The sequence below is a fragment of the Hibiscus syriacus genome, unplaced genomic scaffold, assembly GCF_006381635.1.
Source record: "Hibiscus syriacus cultivar Baekdansim isolate YM2019G1 unplaced genomic scaffold, ASM638163v2 tig00112530_pilon, whole genome shotgun sequence".
NCBI classification, from domain to species: domain Eukaryota; kingdom Viridiplantae; phylum Streptophyta; class Magnoliopsida; order Malvales; family Malvaceae; genus Hibiscus; species Hibiscus syriacus.
The window spans coordinates 640,211-658,905 of NW_024063358.1; the positions used below are offsets into that span (position 1 = coordinate 640,211).

Consider the following 18,695-nt stretch of genomic DNA (forward strand, 5'->3'; position numbering starts at 1 on the left):
CAAGATTTTTTTTATATTTAATTAAAAGATGAAGATAATGGGGCCAATGATTAAAGAAGAATATATAAAACTGATGATTATCTAAATTAGATTATGACTATGATTATGATACATTGGATATCTCTATTCTCTACTTTACCTACCTTTTTTATTCCTTGTAATGCATGTGTCGATGCCAATCTTCTCCTTTTGCAGCGTATATAGTTTAGTTATAAACAATATTTTTTATTTAAATAATAAAATAAATCGATCGAGCAAATCCGATTCAAGTACGAACATAACATTTTATTTTGAAACAAAAATGTGATATGATTAATTTTAAATATTTTTATGTAATTACAACAAAAATCATAAAAAACGATTACCAACTCATTGAAAATTAACACTTACTCTAAATGATAACAAATGTTATTATAAAATATTTTTATCTTTCATAATTTTATTATTTATTAAATAAATTAAGTAAAAATAATTAATTGAGATTTAAAAGCAAAATCAAAAAAATTTGCATAGATAACTTTTATCATTTCACTTATAATTATTCATTTATTTTCTAAATATAATATTTACATAAAATATTTTTTAATCATTAAAATGTTTCAATTTGATTTCACTTAACTAAGTAACACCAACTCAATTAAGAATCAAGTATAAAGTAAAAGAAAAATTATGCACTTATGAAATTATTGTAATACTTTTATTTTATTTATATTAATAAATAATCATCATTAAGAATATATGTTTTCTTAGTTTAAATTATTTTAAAATGAAATATATTAATTTTATAAAACCATTTATTTTAGAAAGTGTGATAGAATTTTACTATAAAAATATTGATGTAAAAATAGTTGAGATTTATGATTTAGGTATTTTGAGGGTAAAATTTGCCCAATAGGTTAGGCGGATTAAAAAATTAGCTCATTATGTTATTTCCAAAATTAATTTGGGATCTATAGAATTTATTACAATCACTTGAAATTTGTCACGTCGACTAGGGGTGAACATTCGATCGAGTCGAGTTGAGTAAAAAATCTTGAGTTATTCGAGTTGGAGAGTCATATTTCACAACTCGAACTTAAGTTGGAATTTTTTCGAGTCAAGTCGAGTTATTTGAGTTTCTATACTAATTTTATTATAGTTATTTATAGTATTATGACAAGGATTTATTCCAATTTTTTGACTTTACCTAACCATATATATATATATATATATATATATATTCTTTTCACATTATAATGTTATTTAATATATCAAATACAATCTAAAATTATAAAATATATTCATAATATTGTATTTTAAAGAAAGAATTTTGAGTAAAATATTGATGAGAGTATAAAGAAGTTAAAGAATTGATGAGAAGAAAGAATTTATAAACAATTATAGTTAAAAGACCAAATCTAGTAAAATGCAAAGTTAAGGGACTAAATAAAAAAGAGAGTCCATTTTTAGTAAAAAAAAGTAAGAATAGAAGTTACATAGGTATTTTACTATGGCATATGAGCATGTGGTTCAAATTTGGTAAAAAGGGGACTTAAAATAAAAGATGAATTGAAGAAATAAAGAAGATATGAAAAGTAGAGGGATTAAATTGAAAAATAGAAATTTTATTATCAAAAAGAGGAATTGAAAGTACACATGTATTTTATGATAGTTTAGGAGCATACGGTTCAAATTTGGTAAAAAAAGACTTAAAATAAATGATAAATTGAAGAAATAAGGAATATATGAAAAGTTGAGGGACTGAAATAAAAATAGAAAATTTATTATGAAAACGAGGAATTGAAAGTACACATGTATTCTATGATGATTTAGGAGCATGTGGTTCAAATTTGGTAAAACACAGATTTAAGATAAAGGATGAATTGAAAATATAAGGAAGATATGAAAAGTTGAGGGACTAAATTGAAAAATATAAAATTATTATCAAAATGATGAATTGAAAGTACACATGTATTCTATGATTGTTTAGGAGCATGCGGTTAAAATTTGGTAAAAATGGACTTAAAATGAAGGAGAAATTGAAGAAAAAATGAAATCAATGACTAAATTGTAAAACTGTCAAAATACTTAATCAAATTTTCGGTTTTTCGAGTAACTCGAATTTTCAAGTTTTCAACCGAATCGAAATCGAAAATCGAATTGATAATTCGAGTTGACTCGAAAAACTCAAAATTGAAAAAAAAAAAAATTCGAGTCTAGTTGAATTTTGCTCACCCCTAACGTTAACTTGACGAGATTCAATAAAATATATATTTTTATTAGAACTTGTCACCACAATATGATAAAATCTAATAAAAATTATATTATATTATAACTCATCATGTAGACATCACAAGTTTAAATAAAAAAAAATGTTATTGGGACAAACTCATCATATTCAAATTAGTTTAATGGACTATTTTTTTTACTTGCTTGACTTATTGGGTTAATTTTGCCTATTTTGAGCCTTGCGAATGGTGGGCTTGAACTGGCTCTAGAAATCTAAGATAGATGGGCCGTAGATTCAACACAATAATCGAGATCTTGATACAATTATTATTAAAATTTAGGTAAATTATACTGTTATTCACTGAAATTTACTTTTTTTTACTGTTTTACTCGTTATACTTTTTTTTATTTTACTTACTGAATTTTATAAATTAAATTATTGTATTCATTCTGTCGTTAACTCTTTAACACTATGTTGATATTGTCACGGGCTAGGAACTTGGGTCCGAGACACTGGTGCAAGTGTCCGACAAAGAGGTTCAAGACAGAGGATCGGGCTTGCTAAGACATTGGTGCAAGAGTCCGAAAGGGAATCTCAAGATAGTTATCGGGCTTGCCAAAGCCACCAGACTTGGCCCATCGCTTGGAGAATTTTATGGAGCCCGTTCACATTGGCCGTGCAGAAAAGGAAAGTGGCATCATATCTGAAGATGATCACAGAAGCTCGGTAAATATGGCAAGAGGCAACAAAATCAGGAAGATACTGTGGGAAAATCTTACCATATCCAGTGTGAACACCTATCCAAGGAAAGAATCCTACTAATGGATGTAATTAGGAAGGATTTGGTTGTAATTCCTTGATTTAGGGGATTTGTCATTAATTGGGCAAATCATAGCCGTTGATGTAAAACGATCTAGGCCATTGATTGAGAGGGAGCTCAACTATAAATAGAGAGCTCTCCTCCTCATTTGTAATCACCCAATTCCATTCTTCTCTTTGAGAGAGTAATAAAGCTCTGAGGCATTTGCTCTATCTTTCTGAGTTCTTTAGTCTTTGTTCTTGTTGCCTAGCTTGGTGGCCAGGAGTAGCCACCTTCGTGTTAGCACTTCCACACGATAGTCCGACCTTGTCGGCATTCTAAAGCTTCCGCAATCCGAAGCCTTGAGGGCTTGGTTCCAACCTTTGTGAGTTTGCACACTCACTTAGCTTGGGTAAGGCTTACTTAGTCGCCGAGAAGACCGAGGAGCGTCTAAAGCGTCTAAGGCCGCACGACCCGTCAGACCTTGACTCTGATATTCCGACGGTGTGAGGCGTCGAAGTTCTGGGGGCGTGACAAGTGGTATCAGAGCGAGTCGTTGTGGGCAAGCAGCGATCGTTTCAACCGTGTTTGGTGGAAGGTGCGAGTCGGGTAAGTTTGTTTCACTTACTTTCAATCAATTTACTTTGATAATTGAATGGGGCACAAGAAAAGAGGAGTTTCCGCACGCAAAGGCAAGGAGTGCCATGGTGGGAAACGGGAAGAGAGTCCGTTGGGCTCGAGAGCATCGTCGGTGTCCAAGCATGAGGATGCCGTGATGAGTTCGCAAGGAATGCTCGAGGCAACGATAACACACCAAGAGGAGCCGGTTCTCGAGGTAGAGAGGCTCAAGGGTGACGCCGAAGGCATGTCTGAGCGAGACACGTTCTCTCATGAAGACGAGGAGAGTCTTCACGAGGAACAAGAAGAACTGACGATCGACGAGAAGTGGGTTTATTGGATGGAAGTTATTGCTGACCATACCGAGAAGCTCATTAATCTAGAGCATATCTCAACTTCGTGGGAACAAAGGGTCGGTAGACTTGAACAAGCCGAGGATGAGGCCAAGCAGACCCAAGGTGTTGTGGAATCCCGCCTTGATCGATTAGAGTCCATGGAGGGCAGATTCAAGGTCGAGACGCAACGAGTTCTTGACGAGTTGGAGATGGTTCGAGGGAGAAATGCCCAAGAAGCCGAGGTAGCGGCTTTGAGAAGCGAGGTGGATGAGCTCAAGAGGGAGCTACTCATATGCAAGGGAGCAATGAGTGAATGGGGTGCGCTCAAGACCTTCTTGGAAGGACTTAGACCAGGGGCGATGCTCGGGGGAGAGCAAGGTGATGCCCAGAGATTTTCGGAAGCCATAGCTGTAGCCGGAACGCCGACTGAGCTTGCAGATGTCAAGCCAAAGAGCGATGTGTCGTCCAGGCCCATGCCCAGGGATAGTGGCAACAATGGGGGAGACCGGGAAATGGTGCAGCGGGGAGATGGTATAGAAAGCTCTTCGAGTGGCCAAGTTGAGCCATCGACTGTTCGCGGCCAAGGAAAGCCATCGGGTAAGAATAGCAAGGCCAAGTCCGGGGAAAAGAAGAAGGCGAGCAAGGAAAAGCTCAAGTGCTACTTTTGTGATGGTCCTCACTTGATTAGAGGATGTCCCGAGAAACGTCGCCTTACAACCATCATGGAGAGGATGGGAGAAGGAGGAGTAGCAAGCATTGGCGGAGGCAGAAGAGTTCAAGCTGCCAAGTCAAGGGAAAGACTTGGTCCGATTGATGGGATCAATGCGGCCAAGCAAGGATCAAGACGAGGCAAGGCTGTCGATGATGAGGCGGTCAAGCCGAGAAGAAAGCCAGATGCGATTGCGAATGATCAAGCAATCAAGTCAGGGGCAAGACTTGACGAGGCTACATGTTCCAAAGTAGCCGAATCAAGGGGCAAGCATGGTGCGACTACAAGTTCTCAAGTAGTCAAGCCAGGATCGAGACGTGCCGAGACTGCGGGTGTCAAAGCAGTCGAGCACAGGAAAGGACCCGGTGCGATAGCGAATGATAAAGTTGTCAAGCCGAGGGTACAAAGTGAGCAGGTTCGCTCACAGCATGCCAGGATGGAGGCGTGGTCCAAGCTGAGGCGCCTCAGGCATAAGGGGACACTGAAGGAGTATGTGAGCCGATTCAGAAGACTCATGCTCAAGGTCCCAAGTTTGACTGAAGAAGAGGGATTCTTCACTTCATGTTCGGATTGAAGCCGTGGGCAAAGAGGGCGTTGGAGCGAAGGGAAGTCAATGAGCTATCTGAAGCCTTGACAACCGCGGAGTCCATCAAAGAGTTTGGAGTCAAGAAGAACAAGACTTCCAACCAAAGCCGAGAGCCGAAGGTAGCGGCAAACGATCCCGCAATGAAGGCAAGTCGAAGGATGAGGAATGTTGTTCCTCGAGTGGTAGAGAAGATCCACTCAATGATGAACCAGACGGTGAGTCTGGAGGCAATGTGCTCAATCATGGCACAAGTTCAAGTGCCGAAGATGCTAAGCCGAGGGTAAGAGTCGAGCAACCGAAGGGGCGCAAACTTGAGGTGCCAACAGTGTTGCAATATTACCCGAGGGGAGTCGAGTCATCCAAGGTAACGGATGAGCCCAGGATCGAGTTGTCCAAAGAAGAGGACGAACCAAGGATCGAGGGGGCGTTGCGACTTGGCTCAATACGGTTCATTTCTGCCAAAGCAAGTAGAGGCCAAGGGCAGACCAAGTTGTCCATGTCCAAGGAGTCGAGACAAGGGCTTACCGAGGATGTTCAAGAGAGGAACAATCCTTCAAAGACTCGTAGACAAGAGTCGAAGGAGGCCAAGACGTTGAGGGACAAGGCAACCGTGGAGACACCACCCATTTCAAAGGTGGGAAGCGAGCTCCAACCTTCGTGTTAGAAGGGATGAAGCAAGGAGGGGCATCGGACTTTGCCGCGAGAAAGTGCCGATGCAGGATAGCGCAAAGAACTCCAATGACAAGGGTTCAATGCGGGGAGTGTCAGACTTCATTGAGTAAGAAGGGCTGACGCAAAAATTTGAGCAAATGCCAACTAAATCAGAGGGGAAGGTACATCTCAACACTATTCTTGTGTTCTTGTGAGCTTGATTTGCAACTTTAAGTGAGTGTAGGTCGGGCAAGACCTAACTCTTAACGCGCGGAAGGAACAAAGTTTGGATGGGATCCAAGACTTTGCCGCAAGGGACAGGGAGGTCCAAACCAAGGCAAATCAAGACTTGTAGGAAAGAGTTCCTACGGAAGAGATGCACTTGTGGGCGTGTTAGCCCGTTTCATCACTTGGCGGCAAGAGCCGAAGCGAGCACAGCCATTATGGGAGGCTGAGTCCTTATGGGGGGACATGAGCAAGCGAAGGCGGAAAGGCAACCAAGTTGATGTGAAGTATGGCGCGAGGGATCGTGAAGTTACATGCGGCAGAAGCCAAGGCAAGCAGTTCGTATGGGAGGACCGCAACAAGCCAAGGCAAGGAAAAGTATCCAAAGTGGTGTTGCCCAGGATCGTTGAGTGCAGCGACGAGGGCGTCGCTAAGTTCAGTGGGGGAGAGTGTCACGGGCTAGGAACTTGGGTCCGAGACACTGGTGCAAGTGTCCGACAAAGAGGTTCAAGACAGAGGATCGGGCTTGCTAAGACATTGGTGCAAGAGTCCGAAAGGGAATCTCAAGATAGTTATCGGGCTTGCCAAAGCCACCAGACTTGGCCCATCGCTTGGAGAATTTTATGGAGCCCGTTCACATTGGCCGTGCAGAAAAGGAAAGTGGCATCATATCTGAAGATGATCACAGAAGCTCGGTAAATATGGCAAGAGGCAACAAAATCAGGAAGATACTGTGGGAAAATCTTACCATATCCAGTGTGAACACCTATCCAAGGAAAGAATCCTACTAATGGATGTAATTAGGAAGGATTTGGTTGTAATTCCTTGATTTAGGGGATTTGTCATTAATTGGGCAAATCATAGCCGTTGATGTAAAACGATCTAGGCCATTGATTGAGAGGGAGCTCAACTATAAATAGAGAGCTCTCCTCCTCATTTGTAATCACCCAATTCCATTCTTCTCTTTGAGAGAGTAATAAAGCTCTGAGGCATTTGCTCTATCTTTCTGAGTTCTTTAGTCTTTGTTCTTGTTGCCTAGCTTGGTGGCCAGGAGTAGCCACCTTCGTGTTAGCACTTCCACACGATAGTCCGACCTTGTCGGCATTCTAAAGCTTCCGCAATCCGAAGCCTTGAGGGCTTGGTTCCAACCTTTGTGAGTTTGCACACTCACTTAGCTTGGGTAAGGCTTACTTAGTCGCCGAGAAGACCGAGGAGCGTCTAAAGCGTCTAAGGCCGCACGACCCGTCAGACCTTGACTCTGATATTCCGACGGTGTGAGGCGTCGAAGTTCTGGGGGCGTGACAATATGATTTAATTTATTTAATTTAAGTAGTAAAATAAAAAAATAAAAAAATATTTTAAATAAAATAGAGAGAAAATAAAATTAAATAAGAAACTGTTTAATTTACCACTCTAATTTTCATGCGCGTTGTTCGTAATTAGTCAAAAGATAAAAGAACTGCATCGAAGTGAACTCGATTCTGCATCGAGTTGGGAATTTAGAAACTACAAGAAGTAACAATCTGGTGAAGGTTTTCTACTTTTTCTGACTTTAAAGTTTTAGGATTTGAATTTTGTATCCTTTCTTATTGAAATTTCCAGATTTGCTATAATTCCTTCCCTTTTTTTTTATTCAAGACCAACAGTTTGGAAGAAAGTTTACTGGTTTTCTTTCCTGATTTCATGGGAATTTGAATTGGATAACTGTTTCACTTGATGGGCCGCGAGATGATAATTACAGAATAATTATACTTTAGTTTTGCTAGATTAGTTAATCAAGGTTTGTTACTTTTTAATTCCTCGTGAATTTCCAGTAAAACATGTTCAATTGTGTTATATATATATATATATTTTAAGAGTTAAGACATGTTATTACACGTTTATGAGATAATTAGATTGGTTCTGCATTTGGACAGTGTGAGGAGAAATGCATCTTTGTCGAATTTACTGACATAGTGAGTTGTAATGTCGGGAATAGAGGAGTTGAGGAAGAAGTTAGCGCCATTGCTTGATGCCGAGAAGGGCTTCTCGGCAGGATTAACGCTTGATCCTTATGATTCTTACATGGTAAACTTCGCCATTGATGAGTAGTATGTGATTATCAAGCTTGTTATTATCCTTGTGATTCTTACCAGAATGTTTCTTTTTTCTGTATTGTTTGAAGCTGTTGTCGGATGGTGGGACTGTCAACTTGTTAAGTAGATCACATGGAGTGTATAACATTAATGAGCTTGGATTGCAAAAGTGAATTAACAAGGAGAAAAGACATAACGGTGGGCGTCTCATGAAGGACCTGTTAATCTCATGTTGCAGGTGATATACAAGTTCCTTGAATACAGATCTTTCGACACTGAATGTTGCTTGAAACTTTACACGTTATGTCTTTGTTTATTCCGACATTAGAATGTCTGATATTTCGTGCAAGATCTTGGATGATCCATCACCGTCACCGCCGAAATACAAATTTTCACCGGAGTTCTGTTCATTTATCGATGCTCACCTGCAGAAGGATGCAGATGCCAGACCAACAGCTAAGTGGGTAACTTGTACTCGGTGAATATAAACCCATGCTACTCGGACTCATTTGTGAGTTTCGGACATGGGATATGTTCATTTTCCCTAAGATTTCTATGTATTTGGAGAGTGCATGGAGGATCATATCCCCATATCTATGTCCGGATATGAGTTGGATATGTTCGTTCGTGTTTCCATCCAAGTACTTTCACTATCTAACATATATTTAACTTTTTCTTGCTAAACTTTGGACGTAAGATAGATGGTCTGGCGATGCTATGATTAAGCATTCAAGTCAGAGTATTTGATTTAATTAACATAGAGAAGTTACTGCAACTTTGGAATTCTCTGTTGGGAAATAAACGAATAAACAAGTAATTTTCCTATAACCAGATTAGTAAGAATGCGAAATAAGCGGAAAAATAATATCCGAAAATTGATAACGGAGTTCAGCCAATTGTGTTTACGTCTCCGAACTGCTGCAGATCTTTTACTAAGAGAGAAAATTTACAGGTGTTCACTACTCACAAGAAACTCTCTAGTATTGGGAGAGAAATGATTTGGGATTTGGGATGATTTTGAAGCTAAATGAGCTAGAGTATTTATAGTTGAAACTTAGGGACTAATCTTTGAAAATACTCTAAAGTGCAATGACTAAAGTGAATTTACTCATTCATATTTTCAACAAACATCTACCAAACTTTGAAAAACATTTTTCAATGTTGGTTGCCAAACTTTGAAACTAACTTTTAACAATCTCCCACTTGAAGACTGATTTTCTGTCTTCACACCTCGATCAATGCAGTAGTATTTCTGGTCTTGTTATTCTAGCATGCCAACTGAAGCTGAACACAACTTCAGTTTGTCCGTAGTCACCGTCTTTGTCAACATATCTGCCGGATTTTAAGCTCCATTAATCTTTTCAAGTTTTAAAATCCCATCTTCCAGAAGAGATCGGATAAAATGATATCTCAATTGTATGTGCTTCGTCCTGCAATGAAAAGACGGATTATTTGCTAGATGGATAGCACTTTGTCTGTCGCAATACAAGACATTGTTTTCTTGTTTCTTGCCTAACTCGTCCAAGAAACTTTGGAGCCAAACCATCTCCTTGCTAACTTCCGTAACAGCGACATATTCTGCTTCAGTTGTAGAGAGAGCAACTATCTTCTGTAGTTGAGAAACCCAACTCACTGCAGTTCCTCCTAGAGTATATACATACCCTGTAGTGCTCCTTCTGATGTCAATATTTCCGACTAAGTCAGCATCTACATAGCATGTCAATATCGTATCTCCACCTTTGAAACAAAGTGCTTTGTTTGTAGTACCCCGCAGATATCTGAGGATCCATTTGACTGCTTCCCAGTGTACCTTGCCCAGATTATTCATGTACATGCTAACAGCTCCCGCTGCTTAAGCAATATCTGGTATGGTACAAACCATGGCATACATTAGACTTCCAATTGCTGAGGCATACAACACCTTCACCATGTGTGCACGTTCTTCCTCTGTCTTTGCTGATTGTTCTTTGGAGAGTCTAAAATGAACACCTAAAGGCTTGCATGTTGAACCTGGAGAGTACTTTGTTGATGTACTCAACCTGTGATAACATCAAAGTCCCCGACTTTGTGTCTCTCTTGATCCTCATCCCAAGAATCTGCTTTGCAGCGTCTAGATCCTTCATTGCAAACTGCTTCGACAATTTTTGCTTCAAGTGTATAATATCTTGCATGTTTGAGCCTGCAACGAACATGTCATCAACGTATAACAATAAAATAATGAAACTATTATCGAACCTCTTGATGTAGCAACAATGATCTGCTTGGCATATGGTAAAACCACTGCTACCCATGAAGCTATCAAACTTCTTATACCACTGTCTAGGAGCTTGTTTTAAACCATACAAGCTCTTCTTCAACCTGCATACCAGGTTTTTCTTGTCTGCCTCTATGAAGCCTTCTGGCTGCCTCATATAGATTTCTTTCTCTAAATCACCACGAAGGAAAGTTGTCTTTACATCTAACATCTCAAGATGTAAATTCTCTGCAGCTACAATTTTCAATACCAGTCTGATTATAGACAGCTTCACGACTGGAGAGAAAATTTCATTGTAGTCAATACCTTCTTTTTGTTGAAAACCTTTGACAACCAATCTCGCTTTGTAGCGTTTGCTCTCATCGTGCTCTTCCTTGATCCTGTAAATCCACTTGTTGTGGAGCGCTTTCTTGCCTGGTGGTAATTCAGCTAATTCCCACGTCTGATTTGACATAAGCGAGTTCATCTCATCTTTCATTGAAGACTCCTACTTGACTGAATCCTCCACTTGCATTGCTTCATCATAGCACTCTGATTCACCATTGTCAGTCAGCAATAAGTAGTGCAAAGAATGAGAATACTGTTGGGTTGGTTTAGGAATTCTAGAGGAGCGTCTCAGTTCTGGCGTGCCTGGTTCTTCTTGAACTGCTTCAAGATTGATCTGAACATCATTTCTAGAAATCTCCTCGAACTCAGCAAATTCCTTTGTTTCAGCTTCAGTATTGGAGCTACTTGATTCTACAGTTGACCTGTCTTTGTACATCACATTCTCATTGAAAATGATTTCTCTGCTTCTGATGATCTTTCGATTTTCGTAGTCCCAAAACCGGTAACCGAATTCATCATCGCCATAACCAACAAAGGCACATTTGTTGGACTTAGCATCAAGTTTACTTCTTTCAGCAGAGTCTATGTATACATAAGAAATACAACCAAACACTCTTAAATGTGAAAGGTTTATTTATTTCTTGCTCCAAACTTCCTCTGGTATTATGCCATCCAAAGGAATTGAGGGCCCACGGTTGATCAGGTAAGTTGCAATGTTGATAGCTTCAGCCCATAGAAATTTGGGCAATCCAGCATGTATCCTCATGCTTCTGGCACGTTCATTCAGAGTTCTGTTCATGCGCTCTGCTACGCCATTCTGTTGTGGTGTCATGGGAACTGTTGTCTCCATCTTGATCCCATTGTTTGCGCAAAATTCTCTGAATCTACGATTTCTGTACTCTCCTCCATTATCAGACCTCAACCGTTTGACTTTCAGACCAGTGTCATTTTTCACCACGGCCTTCCATTTTCTGAAGGTATCAAAGACTTCTGATTTTTTCTTCAGAAAATAAACTCACACCTTCCTTGTAGAATCATCGATGAAAGTGACATGATATAATGAGTCTGCAAGAGATGGAACTGGAGATGTTCCCTATACATCAGTATGAACCAACTCTAACTTTTCAGCCTTGGGTGTCTTACCAATCTTTGCAAAAATGTCTTTCTTTTGTTTGCCAAAGATGCAATCCTCGCATAGTCCGACATCTACATTCTTTAGATCCGACAGCTTCCCTTTTGACAAAAGTGTCTTCATCCCTTTCTCGCTCATATGGCCAAGCCGTTGGTGCCATAGGTTTGATTTTCCATCAGCATCTGCTACTGCAATGATATTCTCTAAGTTTAAGGTTACATAGAGAGTACCAGTCTTCTTACCACGAGCAATGACGAGTGCTCCTTTTGTAATCTTCCATTCACAGCCTGAAAAAGTTATACTATAACCTTCTCCATCAAGCTGTCCTACGGAAATCAAATTTCTCTTTAGGCCAGGACTATGTCTCACACCTTTCAGTGTCCAAGTGGTCTGGTTTGGCAGCTTTAATCGGATGTCTCCTCTTCCGACGATCTTCAAGGTTTCATCATCAGCTAGATGAACCTTCCCAAAATCACCACTGACATAGTTTTCCATGATTTCTCGGTATGGGGTGGAGTGGAAAGATGTCCCTGAATCCAAGATTCATGATTCAATCGGACTGTTGACGCTTAGAATCATGGCATCACCTGTCTCCTCTGTCATGTTGGTAGATTCCTGTACGCCGGTATTTTTCTTTGGTGCTCAGCAATCTCTTTTAAAATAACCCTTCTTGCCGCAGTTATAACAGGTAAAATCTTTCTTCCCCGTTCTTGATTTTTCCCTTTTGGATTTAGATCTGCCACGATTTGAATTTCTTTCTGAAGTTCTCCCTCTAGACTCCGTGTGCAAGGCTGAGGAGGTTGATGCTTCACCCGATTCTCTCCGTCGAATTTCTTCGCTCAGTACCTAATCCCGAACATCGTCAAATTTTAATTTGGTGTTTCCCGACGAGCTGCTGACTGCTGTAACAGTAGCATTCCAACTGTCTGGTAGAGATGATAAGAGAATTAAAGCTTGAACTTCATCATCGAATTCAATTTCCACGGAACTCAATTGGGTTGTGATTGTGTTGAGTTCATTTAGGTGTTGAGTCATTGATGCCCCTTCCGCCATCCGCAAATTGAATAATCGCCTCATCAAGTGAACTTTGTTTGAGGCTGATGGCTTCTCATACATACTGGAGAGAGCCGCCATAAGACCCGTCGTGGTCTTTTCCTTTGCTATGTTGAAAGCAACATTACGGGACAACGTCAGTCGGATAACTCCGAGGGCTTTTCTGTCGAGAAGAGCCCAGTCTTCATTCTTCATGCCCTCTGGTTGCTTTCCTGAGAGAGGTTGATATAGATTTTTCTGGTACATAAATCTTCAATATGCATCTTTCAAAAGCCAAAGTCCGCATCATCGAACTTTTCAATTTTCACCTTCCCTTCGTCTGCAGCCATCGCTCCCACTCGAATCTGGCTTCGTTTGGATCGTTTCTGACAATTCTTGCGAACCACCGTGTATTAGAACACCACCGTGTAATGAATAGTAACCTCACAAAAATTGACAAAATTTACAATCAAAAGCTATGATTATCAGTTGTTTGGAAATAAACGAGTAAACAAGTATTTTCCCTATAACCAGATTAGTAAGAATGCGAAATAAAAGCGGAAAAATAATACCTGAAAATTGATAACGGAGTTCAACCAATTGTGCTTACGTCTCCGGACTGCTGTAGTTCTTTTACTAAGAGAGAAAATTTACAGATGTTTACAAAACACTCACTACTCACAAGAAATTCTTTAGTATTGGGAGAGAAATGATTTGGGATTTGGGATGATTTTGAAGCTAAATGAGCTAAGGTATTTATAGTTGAAACTTAGGGACTAATCTTTGAAAATACCCTAAAGTGCAATGTCTAAAGTGAATTTACACATTCTTATTATCAACAAACATCTACTAAACTTTACCAAACTTTAAAAAACATTTTTCAAAAAAATATTTACCAAACTTTAAAAAATATTTTTCAAAATTGATTGCCAAACTTTGAAACTAACTTTTAACATTCTCACGGTATTTATCTTTTTTTTCCTGTTAAATGTTTAATATTGCTATGTTATAGGTAAACAAGAGCTTTACATTATTCAATAGGTCTAATCGGCTGATGTAATTTGTTTAACTTATCGATAAACAGGTGTAGACTGACTGAGAATGAGTTTTTTTATCTGTATTTATCATTGAAACAGCAGTCAAACTAAGATGTGTGCCACTCAATCTCATGTGTAGATATATATATATACATAAAGAGTATGAGAACTTGCTTCAAGCAAAACATTGAAGGACTGGAGTTGCCCTCTTGGATTCCAAGTACTTTTTTACAGTCTGGTTTCAGTGTGCCACCATGTGTCATTGAGCTGCTAGAAAGTAATCACGGATAGTTTTACGTTTCAATGACAAAGGAGGATTCAACACTGAAGATGGGCTCGTCGTTGCAGATTCGGGTGTTTTCTCGAAGTTCTCATCCGAGTCTGAAATTGATGAGAACCTTCTCTTCTGGGCTTCGGGAGTTCTAAATAAAGATGCAGTGGCCGGAATCGGGTTAATTTGGAACAATGCTTCATCTAATGAATATGGACTACCAGGTTGCTTTATTTGAGTCATCGGTTCTTCATTCTCGTTCATGAATAGTTTACTACTTTCTGCAGTTGGCATGGTCGTTAATCTTCGTCGGATGGAAGACGATGATTTCTTGCTCGAGCAATATCTGGGTTCAATGTTCCATAACCGAACCTAAAAGATATTTGAAGAATGATTTAATCGTTCAAACTGACAGCAAAGGAAAGTTCTTGCAAAACAATGCTTAGTCTCATCGAATATGTTTCTCAAACTAGAAAATGAATATCAAATACGAACGCATTTTTTGAGAATTATATCAATATTTATATTTAAATACACATCAAACACATATTAGATGCAACTATGAAACGATAAGCTCAACACTTACCGTGAAATCATCTGATGCAGTTGCAATCATTCCCATCTCAGATGGGCACCTGTAAAAAAATGAAGATAAAACATTCAAAACTAGCAAACTGGCAATATACAATGAGGGAAAAGTGAAAATGGTTGAAGTGAAAGGAATTTTACCATTCTACTACAGTAACTTCTCCATGATGCCCTTTCAAGATGAGAGGCTCCACTTGAACCTTGTTTACCTTCCATGTATAAGCATTTCCATCACTTGAACCACTTAATATGTGATCTCCATCTGGACTGATCGCGGCCTGCAATTGCACATATATAGGAGACATTAGCAATCAAACAAAAGTACTCATGTGCTTGGGATTATAAATGTTTATAAGATGAAGAACTAAATTACTTGGATACAAGTGAATTCAGATACAAGTATGCAATTTAAAAAAAAATCATGTATATGAAGGTTTTTTTAGATCATATCATCAAACTCATATTCAAATATGCGCTAGATAAAAATATCAAATATGGATATTTTGAACATAAAATGAAACAGAGTGTACCTTCACATAAAAAGATTCTATTCGGCATACAGAGAAAGTTCGAATTGGGCCCTTGTCAAGCTGAAGTACATTATACAAGTATATCCTGTAAAAGGGGAAGAAAAAATTGCAGCCTAATTAAACAATCAATAACGATCAATGAATGTTTTTAGTTGGAGCACATCCCATGAAAACAGAAAAGCTGTCTCTACAGTTAAGTGAAGGCATCTTTAAATAAACAGATTCTCCTCAGAATCATTACCTGTTATCCATGCATGATGCTGTGAGAAACACTCCTCTCAAATCCTGGGACAAGCTAGATATACCCTGAAACGGCACCATTGACAAGTTAAATATAAATGACTCTAATTAAAGCTCTTATCTTTAGACCATGTTGCTTGAATTTGGGTTTAAGTGGGATTATAGGTACATGTTTGATAGAAATATGTTCAATTTATTTTTTTAGTTTTTCTATGCATTTGGAGAATCATTAGAGAACTACAGCAGTATAGCCACATATTTATATCTTAATAAACATTAGACATAAATGTCGAATGTGATTATTCAAAGAAAAAAGAAGAGTCGATGTGAAATAGTTATAGATCCCTATCAGTACTCTTGCAATCATCAATGGACAATTTGCAGAAAATTGCTGGATTTGACAGCACTATTTCTTTCATTAATAAAAAATGAAATTTCGTTCTTCATTATTTAGTAAAATACTGACTATGAAATATATTATTGGAGAGAAAAGACAACCTTTTGAGTTGAAGACTTGGGTTGCGGGCATGCCTGAGTAACATTAGATTTCAGATTTCTGATATCCCAGAACTTCACAACACTGAAATAACCACCATAATTAAGCGGGAGAGGAATTAAGTCGGCATGATATAGCCTATGCATAATAACTCAAAACGATCTTAGAAATGCCACTGAGTTTACAACTTACCTGTCTGCTGCTCCAGCCGTGGCAATGGAAATCTCATCTTTGAGATAAATAACTGATGTAATGCTGGAAGCAGCAGCCTGAAAAGATGTAAATAAAGCATTAAAAATTGCTTAAAGTATATTGAATAAACTTCAGCAGTGAGCAAACCTTGCCGGTTCTACCCCTCCTAGCTTTAGTTGAAGGATGAGCTCCTTTGACCGTGGAAGTTGATCTGAATCAAGTGACAATAACAGCAATGAATAGAGTGGTAATTATTGCCTGATATCAAAAACATAAAGCCCTAGACCTACGTTACTATGATACTTCATTTTTTTGAAGAATGCAAGTTTGATACTCATGTATCACACATGGATATGACATCTAAAAATTCTCCATATACATGAAAACTAAAAATCTAACTATACACATATCCAACACACAAACTCAACTCGGAGTAACATAATCCTAGACAACGCATGACAAAATAAGTTGCAATAACTTACTGGTGGCAAAGTTCATCGCATCTACTATTCGAGTCAATCTTGCATCTTAGGTCCCAAATGGCAAAGGACCCATCTCTTGACCCAGAGACAATAAGATCTGTTGGCAAATCAATGGTAAATGACCAGCTGTTTCTGAAGGAACGAGAAAAAAAAAAGATGTTCAAGAAAGGTACCAGAATTGGTTGGATGAGAATTCAAACATTTAACACTTCCCGTATGCCCCATCAAGACACCAGTGCACTTCTTATCCTGGGTATCCCATACCTTTATCTGCAAAATGTTCAAAAGGAAGACAATTCGCTCAATTTCATTGTTTCTTTCTCGTTGAAACACTTAAAACAAACTGTTTTATTGTGGCTGCTTACAGTTTGATCCCCTGAAGCTGTTAAAATGTGAGTACCTTCCTACAAAAAAATATCAGATTATTAGCATTACAGCATCGGCTAGAATTTTGCATGGTAATTATCTCTTCATCATCTTTCAGTTAAACCAAAAACAGATACATATGAACCTACATTACTCGAATTTGTGTGTGAGTGAAATATATATGGCTAATATGGATATAATAATATTTATATTCCCATATTTATGTTCAAAAATACACATCTACTTGGATTGTTGGATGTGAGATATAAATACTTCAAGAATAATGGGGAAAAAATAAAATCAACATAGACATTGCAACATATTTGTTCTCTTTTGCTGATTACTTTCAAAATGTTGGGATCAACCATCCATCGGATAGTGTTCTCCAACCAATAATTTTCAATGCAATCATATGAACCATCTTCAGGAATCTAGAGCCTGGCGCCTAACCCAAATTTGGATACTCCTAAGGTATGTATTTATATGACAGCCACACAGACGTTAACAAATATCCATTGGATATTTCAAGTGCAGTGTTCAATTCATAACTGCGTAGAAATAATAAAAAAAAAATGCGGCATACCTTGATCCAGCATACATCAAATATGGCATTTTGATGTGCTAGCCAATCACTGATTCTTGCTTTTTCTATACAGAATTTATTAGGAAAACAAAAAGAAGTCAAAATTAGTATTAGAACAAGACCAAACGTAATGGATTTTAGTTAAAAACCCCAACAATTAACCTGCATTTTCGTGGTGAGATGGAGCAGAAGAAAGCTTCCGACGAGAATCAAACAGGTTGACATATCCAGCCTCGTCAGATACGGCAAAAATATGGGAACTTTTACTTGCCTGAAATTGAGGATTTTCATTTCACATACAACAAATCTTATCAAACTAACTCAAACCCTTTTCTCGAGTGGGAAAATCGTATATAAGTTTAATATTATTTGAATAATTCATTAAAACTGGGAGAAATGGAGTACCTTGCAAAATGAGACGGCCAAAGGAGGCGTCTCCAAAACGTTATTTTCAAGGGCTCCGATTTCAGTAAAATCCGAAGCTAGTTCGTCAACCCATGCTTGTTTTCTAACTGCATTTTTATAATGAAGTCATCAGATAGAAGAAAATGAAGATAATAAAAATTGAGAGAGAGTGAGATTTACCTGGAAAGCTACTTAGTTGCCTGGATCTGACGCCATGGAAAAATGACATGGATTTTGACGAATCGATTTGCATTTTCTTTTTTTCCTTCAGAAATCAAAAGCTCGTAGAGAGATTTAAAGATGATAAAACTTGTAAAAATAAAGAAAATGGAATTAATTGGATATTGAGGTCTTTTACATTTTCCATTTGGATTACGCGCGAGGCAGTGTTCTTTGACTGTGGTTTGAGCAGGCGGGAAAATTCAAATTTGCTTTTCCGCGGTTTCCGCCTTACAGGCGGTAGGGTTCTTTTAGGATAAAATACACTGAAGGTCCCTCAACTATGCGTTTAATAATGTATGGAACATTTTTTTCTAATAATTGCAATTTATAG

At 38.3% G+C, this 18,695-nt stretch overlaps 1 protein-coding gene across 1 annotated transcript; it reads right to left on the minus strand.

The window, feature by feature from the left end:
- Nucleotides 1-14,202: 14,202 nt before the first annotated feature.
- Nucleotides 14,203-18,427, minus strand: LOC120181631 (denticleless protein homolog). Its single transcript, XM_039186722.1, has 15 exons — nucleotides 18,323-18,427; nucleotides 18,143-18,249; nucleotides 17,900-18,008; nucleotides 17,738-17,802; nucleotides 17,154-17,192; nucleotides 16,962-17,058; nucleotides 16,789-16,885; nucleotides 16,454-16,517; nucleotides 16,307-16,383; nucleotides 16,117-16,198; nucleotides 15,620-15,684; nucleotides 15,379-15,463; nucleotides 14,990-15,126; nucleotides 14,847-14,895; nucleotides 14,203-14,632 (listed from the first exon to the last, which is right to left on the minus strand). The coding sequence occupies exons 1-15, from the start codon at nucleotides 18,393-18,395 to the stop codon at nucleotides 14,249-14,251; spliced, it is 1,530 nt and encodes a 509-aa protein (XP_039042653.1). The 5' UTR covers nucleotides 18,396-18,427; the 3' UTR covers nucleotides 14,203-14,248.
- Between the last annotated feature and the right edge of the window lie 268 nt (nucleotides 18,428-18,695).